The following is an 8513-nucleotide window of genomic DNA, read 5'->3' on the forward strand; positions in this document are numbered from 1 at the left end:
TTCAACAAATGCCGCTCTGGCTTTCATTTTGAATAACCCAGCCCAGCCCGAGAGCTTCCCTTTCCCGCAGTTGCATCCTCCCACACTTGCCTCAATCACAGCTGTCACATAACCTCCGAGCAGCGAGCGCTTTGGAACTTGGCAGCCAAATTAAGGGCTCCTCCACTCCTTCCCTCCTCCACACGCTTTGCAGTCAGGCTTTGTGAGCGCTGCTGCATCAAAGAGCTGGCAGTCTCCCAAGCCAAGGCACGTGTCAGCTTCCCAAAGCATTCAGCTGTCTGGGACTGGGACTCCAGACGGAGGACTCTGTTCCCAAGCCTGAGATTCATTGTAGGTAGCAGAGGCTTGTGGGGAGGGTTGGAGTAAAACCTGCTCATCTCCACGTGACTTCTCTGCACCACATCCATCAAAGTCCCCGGGAGCAGAGCTTGCAAGCAGAGATGTTACAGAAAAGGGACAATTCCTACCCAGCTTCTTTCTCTTTGTTATGACTCCAAGGAAATACTCAAAGCACTCTCCTGCTGTATTTGCATGTCATTTCTGCAGAAAGCAGTGGCTTGCCCCAGTGTGTGGGCTTTGCTGCTTATTCAGGACACAGCTTCCATCCACAGTCACACCCCCAGGTTTCCTGCTGCTGGATTCCCACACCAGCATTAGCCCTGTCCCGTGATGGCTGACACAGGAATGTGTGCAGGGAGGAATCTGCTTCCCCTGGAAGGAGAAGTGCCACATCCATTGCTAGGAATCACTTCACCTGCCACTCAATAGCAGTTATATCTGAGATGAAACTTCCCAGCTGTTTCTGATATACAGAAACACTATGCAGCAGTTTAGTGAAGAAAGGGTTCTCAGGGAAAGGAAAGAGAAAAAAGCCCAGATTGCTCCCTAAGCTCATTTGATTCCCATTGCTTCATCCTACTCTCTGAATTCAGAAGTCTCCTTGAAATTGCAAATGGACAGAAAACTTATACATAAATAAGAAATAGCCTCACAAATTATTTCTAAATACTCATGGGAGCACGTATGCATATATACACAGTGGCATCTATGTATGGATGCATGTTATCTATGGCTTTTAGCAGCTACAGCTTTCTGCTGTGCTAAACACTCACAGTGTTTTGACTCACGTAGATTGGCAGGAGGCTGGAGGTATTTTGTACAAAATTCAACAGATACCAACTGGAAAAGTTTTGGGTTTTGGTCGGTAGGAGTTTTTTTTAGTTTAGTGTAGGTAGGATTTGTTTGTTTTTGGAAATAAGATTAAGCTTAATCAATATGAAAGCACAAAAAACTTACTAAGTAATAACAGGGGAGACGTTAAGTTCTTCTCCCATCTGTGCACAGGCACAGCCAAGGCAAACAGCCTGGTAGGCAGCAGTTGATGTACTGTGTGGTGCCAGTTTTGCTTCAAAACACACATACGCAACACATTTCTTTTGATATTTTTATTTCTGATCGCTGATTATTCAAGCTAAATGAACCCTAAAAGGAAGACATCAAGATTGAACTAGACTGCACAAGAAATGAGCTTGAGTATAATTGTCATTTGGACAACAAGCAATCTTTTGGAGAAATTTCAGTCTCTTTAAGTGTCTGTAATGGTTAGTGCTGGAACAATCCTACCATTCATAGTGCCTTTTGTTCTTCTAAATATCCAAATCCATCTTAATGTGAGAAGTTTCCAGTCATTTAAGTAGGAATATTATCAGATGCTTACTGTGGATGTGCTCTGTTATTCATATTTCTTTCTTCTTGAAGACATAATTTCCAAATGTAACTCTCCTAAAGAGTTACATTTCTTCTCGATCCTGGCCCAAACTAGAAAACATTTAGGGTGGCAAATCTGGCCACAGAAGCAGAAAACTTCCTCCAAGTCAGCAGAGCAGTCCCTAACTCTGAATTTATGGTGTCTCAGCCCTCATGATGTGAGCATGTCTCAGATACAAAGGTGACCTGTTAATGACTAGTCTGGATACATTTATTACCACTGATGAGTATCCAAGCAGCCAGGTCCTTCCCAGTGTCATTCCACAGGGAAATAACATCCAAATTTTGCTAAGGCAGTCCTCAGATGTTGTAAATAAGTACAAGACTGTTGACCAGAAAAATGCAGTAGGCCTTGTGAAAATACTTCAAAGGTATCACCTTAATACATAAAGCATAGAGTCACAGGAAGTCTTGGGTTGGAAAGGACCTTAAACAACATCTAGTCCAAATCCCCTGCTGTGGGGACAGATGCCACCTTCCCCAGATCAGGCTGTTCAGGACCTCATCCAGCCTTGCCTTGGGCACTTCCAGGGATGGGACATCAATAACTTCTCTGGGCAACTTGTGGGAGTGCCTCAGTGCCCTCACAGAGAAGAATTTCTTCCTAATGTCCATCCTAAATCACTCCTTTTTTAATTTAAAATTGTTCTCCCTTGTCCTGTTACTACCTGCTCGTATAAAACATTACTTTCCCAACATCCTAAAAAGTATTCTTAAAAAATCAAACCTCAAAATCTCCACACTCTATAGGTCTTTGCTAACACAGCTCCTCTCTTTGGGTCTGTCTTCCAGGTGGGCAGGCTTTGGTATGTTTTCTGTGCCACACTAACTCACTTGTTCATCTATCAGACTCTCAATCATCTTATTAGATGGCAAACGTGATGTATTTTAACCATGATTTTGCTTGGCTTTTTGCCATCCTGTGCTGCCTTTCTTATCTGAATAAAGTGTGATTCCACGTGGCAACATCCTTCACATTTTACATGTCTATCTTCACACCAGATAGACATGAGCTCACATGCCTCTGAAATGCATCAGCTGGGATTTAGAATTCAGTAATTAGAGGCAGAAAACGAGGGTGCCTAATCACTCACTCCCTGGTGTCCCTGAGTGCTGCTGCTCAGGCAGTTAATTCCCTGCACCAGAGCTTTGGCAAATACAGCCACTCGGGCAGATACAACACCCAGAGCTGTGGCACCTGTGCAGGCAAGGAGCCTGCAGGGCTGCTACCAGAGGATGTGCTTCCAGCCCTGCCCATCCTGGCACCATTGGGCACACGGTGATCCTGCAGGGCTGCCCACCTGCTGAACAGCAGCTTAGGAAAGTTTTGGTGTCTCCTGACTCGCAAGGGTCTGAGACAAGGGAAGACACAGAGTGAAGATGGATAGATGGGAAATATCTAATGTGCTTAATAAGCTTTTTGCCATATTCTAGAGAAAGGAAAGGGAGTTTGTTGCATCCCCTGAACCTCCTCAACTTGCAGTGATGCCAAGTGAGAAGTACTGGGGTCAGGACGCAAAATGATGCTTCCCAAACTCAGGCAGTCCCTGATGCCCAGGATGATTTCAGTGTCATCATGTGGGTGATGTGCCAGGGCCGTGTCTGGGAAGCAGAAATGAGAGTGTGATCCTGTGCCAGCATGTAGGCAAGAGTTTGAGCTGTTCTGGGTGACAGGCAGCCCCTTCCACGCCTTTGCCTTCAGGAAGTATGGTCCCTGCCACCCCCGTCCTCCTCACTTGTACCCTCAGTCTCCTTCCTAATTTTGATTTGATCTTTGTGCAAATTTTTCCCTTGTGCCTGAGTGACAGGCACTGCTGCTTCACAGGGGAGCAGGGAATCAAAAGCCACAAGAACCAGATATGGGCACAGCTCCACTGCGTTCACCCCCTTCCATTAATACTTGCAGCTCTTCAGCAGATCAAGCTAACAGCACTTTCCAATTAAAGCATGAATATGGATGTGTTGATTGGAATCTGGGGCATAGGAGCTGATTATCTGATTGAAACTCCAAAGCAATAGCTTGGTTTCTAGACATTAAGGGCTGTATTTGGCTAGGTGTGTGGGTGTGGGTGGGTGGGATAAGCAAGGCAAAGCAGGGAGGGAACTCTTGTTCTAGCTGAATTGCTCATCCTTCCAAAGCTCCTTGTGCTGTGTGCTGCAGCAGACCTCCCAGGTGTCCGGGCAAGACTGTCACACTGCTGCTGCTTTACCTCAGTGCAGGTGACAGAGAAGTGTGTCTACACACAGAGAGATCCCAGAGAGACCTGGCAGTGAGTGCTGCAAGTCCTGGAGCCCAGTGATGTACTTTGAAAGCTGTGAGGATCTGGGCACTCACTCGGGTCCGTTTGCCAACACCCCCTCCCCATCCATGACTAACATCTCCCTGCGTGAGTCACGCTCAGAATTCCTCAGTGCAAAGAGGAGCAAGCTGCAGTCCAGGAGCCTGTGTTGCACAACATGTTGGGCTGTCCTTGAAGCCCTATGCCTGTGCAGATGCAGCTGTGCACACCTGTGTGCCACAGTGCAGGGGATTTACAGCCCCTGCTGAGCCATGGCCACAGCTCAGCACATGTGTGCAGGCCTCTTGAGTAGGAGAATGTGCAGGCATCTCTTGTGCATGATGCCATGTAAGAACTGCATGCACTGATCCTATAGGTGTATCTAAATACTGAAAATATGCTTGTCCTGTACTGCTACAGATTTTCTGGCATGGGCTGTGGGCACAGCCTGTCTGTGCAGAGGCTTTGACAGCTCTGTCTGAAAAGCTCAGTGCGAGCAGTCTTCACATGATGCCCCACATCAGTCTTTGTATCCTGCACTAGACTGGAAGATAAAACTTATAATTCCTGCCCTATTTGTCAGGTACAGGGTTTCCTTCATTTGTAGCTGCAAATGTTGTTTACTTCAGTAGCCTGGTTTATATTCTTTACTCTGTGGGCCTTGTTGGCAGCTCAGGATTTTTGCCAAAGGCCATGGTGAGAAGCAGGGAGTTGAGTAAAGGCTGCATGCCATGGTGCTGCTGCAGCATTCACCTGGGCTCAGTCCTTGTGGTTCAGCACCTGACCCAGCCTGATGGGTTACTGGGGATGGGTGTGAGTGAGATGAGCTTGGTTCTGGGGGAAGAACTCATGGAGGTCCCTCCAGCTCCAGCTTGGGATGAGGGAGGTCAGGATGAAGGCAACAGTGCACTTGAGACAAAACTTTGTGTATGGAACGTCAGGGGCACTGGGACAACACTGGCACAAATACATAATTCTGCTGGGCAAACATCACAGCCGAGAATAAGGTGAGTCACAGCAGTGAAGCACACCACCCTCAGTGCTATCCAAAGACTCTGCAGCTCAGGCTAAGAAATCACAAGGACGTGGGTTTTCCTCTGTTGTTAACCATTTCATACTTTCTTTAGGATTTTATTGGGTACTTCACCCCAACAGGCAAATTCACCATCACCATGTTGTTGAGTGACACTCCCCAAGGTGTGAGGGGCAGCTCAGGACTGAAAGGGGATGTGAGAGCCCTTTTCCATCTGTTGCTGCCATGTCACACATTGTCCTTGTAGCATGCTGACAGCATCCATTGTCTGGACCTGATGGGCAGTCCTGACACAGCTCACCCTGGCCCAGACCCATGGGACAAATCCTTCATTTTCTCTTTTTTTTCCCCTCTAATTTTCACGGAAAAAATGGCTCCAGTTGCAGTAACAGTTTGCAGAGCAGTACCTCCTTTTAGGCTTGCTGGGAGGACCAGTGTGTGTGTGTGTGTGTGTGTGTGCGTTTAAACTGCTTTGAAAGCCTTGCATGAAAAATATGCTATGGGAAAAGTAATATTTTTTCACTGCTCGTATATTCAATTCAATATCCCTCCTATTAATACACAGTTGACTGCACTTTATCTTTGTCCTGTATTGTTGCACAGTGCTGTAACTGTTTATCTAGTCAGGAGTAAAAGCACAGAGCAATAATGTCATTTTCAGCCTGCCTCTAATTGCTGGGATTTATTTGCAAATCAAGGGAGATTATAGATGCAAATGCTTACATTGCCTTTTTGTACATGGGCTGGTTTTTTCCATTTCTTCAGATAATTTTTAAAGTTTTATTCTTGTTGATTACCCAGAACCAAACCATGATAGGCTCTCCCCTGTGTTGGAGCTCTGTGCCATTGTTTGTGATGTGATAACTTCACAAAGTGAAGCAGTCATAATCATTTCTTCATTTCCTAATTTTTGCAAAGATCTGGACATGACATTTGCAGTCTGGACCTGCCTTATGTTCTCAACTCCGCTGTGCCTGCCCTTGAGATGCCTCACTCTTTCAATCTCATTTGCACCCTGCCACATTTGCAGTGAGCTCATCAGAGAAGCTCTCCCTGGTGTGAACAGCTCGTGCCCCTGCTCTGGCACACCTCACATGGCACGAGGACAGCCGTGAGGACTTATTCCACATGGTGAGCTGGATAAATGCTTTGTCCTGCCCAGGACGTGGGGATGAGCCATGCCTTGGGCAGACATTGCCTTCTCCGGCTGTCTGGGCTCCAGTGAGCGCATTTTTATAGGACACACACTGCACAGCCAGGGTCTGGAGAGAAGGTGCCCTCCAGCCACCCTGCTCTCAGGTGCTGCCAGACAACCACGGAAAGCTGGGACAGCTCCTGACTTGCTGTCACTGAACTCTTCCCATGTGTCTGCTCACAGCCCTGACCTTGGCTGGCTGGCTTGATTTACTGAGGAATAAATAGGAAGTGCTGAGAGCAGACCTTGGCTCTTGGCTGATGGAGCCAAATGGGCTTGAGTCACCACTTCAGATCCACAGCTCAACACCCAGAAAGCCTTCATGGCTCAGCTGCAGGTGTAGTTTTGATTCAGGTCTCTCAAGGGCTTTGACGGCAGGTCAAGGGCTGGAACCGGGTCATTCTTGAACCTGTTGTTAGATGATAATCAGCATCTCAAGGCAGTACATGGCTCTGTCAGCTAAAATGTTTATTTTATATATATGAATATAACATGAAAAAGCTATAAAGCACATAAAACCTAGAAAGATTTATCTGTGAGCAGTCAATCTGCTGTTTCTCTCTGCCTTTGAAAGAATACAGAGACAGAAGCAAATGGCAGCAAGGGCAAGTAAACAGATCCTGCTTGGTAACACGATCTGCTGCTGGGTCAGTTGGGGTTTTGTAAGTGTGGGTGTGTGTGGGTGTGTGTTTGCAATGGGGCTGGAACCCAACATCATGTACAAAGAAATAATTTGTTATGGTCATGACTGTCTGTGACTTCAGGGCTGTTAACGGGAGTCTCTTGTGTTTGCAGTGTGCATGTACAGAGAGCCATCGCTGCATGAAATTGGAGAAAAACAAGGACGCTCAAGGAAAAGTTCAGGGACACCAACTATGAATGGAGGCAAAGTTGTTAACCAAGACTCGACATAGCTGACAAATACCCTCCCTTCTTCCAACTCCTCCCCTCCCACCCACCTACCCACCCCACCTGGTGAAACCACACTGAGATGATGACAACTGGGCAAGGCAGGACCTACCGGTAGTGGCTTGGAGTGTGAACTCCAGAATCTTTCTTTGTGTAGGACGAGAAAATCGAAACCCAGATCCTGCCTGTTGCAACGTTTTAAAAAACAACAACAACAAAAAAAAAAAGTGAAGAAAAAATGTTTTAAATCAGGACTCCATTAACATTTTCAAAAGCAAACTGTTTGCTCTGTGATCAAAGGGGGAAAAATCTCATCTCTGCATAATAATAATAATAATAACTAATAAATATAATAATAATAATAATAAAGATGTTACCTTTAAAAATAAAACAAAGCTTTTGGAAAATTGAACTTAGCATATGATGTGCAACAAACACATGGGAATTGCATCCTGTGACTGTGCTTTCTGTCTTATCCTTTCACCTCACGTTCACACTGCTATTTTTTACATCCTTGCTTCCCTGGGGATGGATGGGATTTTTCACAAAGCAGGAAAAGTAGGGGTACATTATGACTGTGTTTCCTCTGCTATCAGTAAAATATGGCCTGCCCGAATTAGGAGCCTGGCAGTTATGGGCAATGAAGTAGCTACTCTTTATTCAGCCTTTTCCATCTACATTCAAACCTTGCGTAGTTATTTGTTGCTAATGTCACTCCATGAGTATATTTGACCCAAGTCTGGCATTTTATGCCTTTTTATCATAATTATTTATATGCTTGTTTTACTGTATTAGTTGCCAGGGGAATTTCAGAAATGGGTTTTCAGGTCTCACAGGATGAAGCAATCATATTTATTAGGGTAGAGTTAGGAGATAAAGGGTTGGAGGGATAGCTGCTTGCTTTAAAATATGAAACAGATCAGGAAATGCTGCTGAAATCCTTGCTGTCAGATGGAAATAGTAAGGCATGTGCTGTATGAGAGGGTAGCAGGACTTGAGCAATGGAAAGAGGGATGTGGGGATGGGTGTGCCTAGGAGGGAGCAGGTGTAGAGGAACAGGGGTGGTTGTGCCTGTCCAGTTGTGCCAGGGTGAGGACATGTCCGTCTAGCAGCTGGGGTCTCCCTAAATGTTCTGGCTCCACACATACCACACATGTTCAAAGCAGAGGCTGCAAACCCCTCCAGTCCCCAGCCTTATCACTGCGATGGTCTGAGGCCCTGAGGTGCTGCAGCAGCCTGGATTGGTGTGTGGGCACGAGTCCTGCCAGTGCCAGGGCTGCAGATGCTGCAGCAGCACTTCAGAGGTAACGAGTTCCCAAGTGGGAAAAGG

The 8513-nt window shown here is 46.2% G+C and overlaps 1 protein-coding gene across 4 annotated transcripts in view; it reads left to right on the plus strand.

Annotated features, from left to right (window-relative positions):
- The window catches only part of FGF12 (fibroblast growth factor 12), a 218921-nt gene extending 211322 nt beyond the window's left edge, over positions 1-7599 (plus strand). For all 4 annotated transcript variants that reach the window (XM_063167018.1, XM_063167016.1, XM_063167015.1 and 1 more), the window contains one exon: positions 7070-7599. In XM_063167018.1, coding sequence (XP_063023088.1) covers positions 7070-7188 — 119 coding nt within the window. In that variant the 3' untranslated portion in view covers positions 7189-7599. The remainder of the gene's footprint in view (positions 1-7069) is intronic.
- Positions 7600-8513: the final 914 nt, after the last annotated feature.

Source organism: Melospiza melodia, chromosome 12, assembly GCF_035770615.1.
Source record: "Melospiza melodia melodia isolate bMelMel2 chromosome 12, bMelMel2.pri, whole genome shotgun sequence".
In the NCBI taxonomy this organism is placed as follows: Eukaryota; Metazoa; Chordata; class Aves; order Passeriformes; family Passerellidae; genus Melospiza; species Melospiza melodia.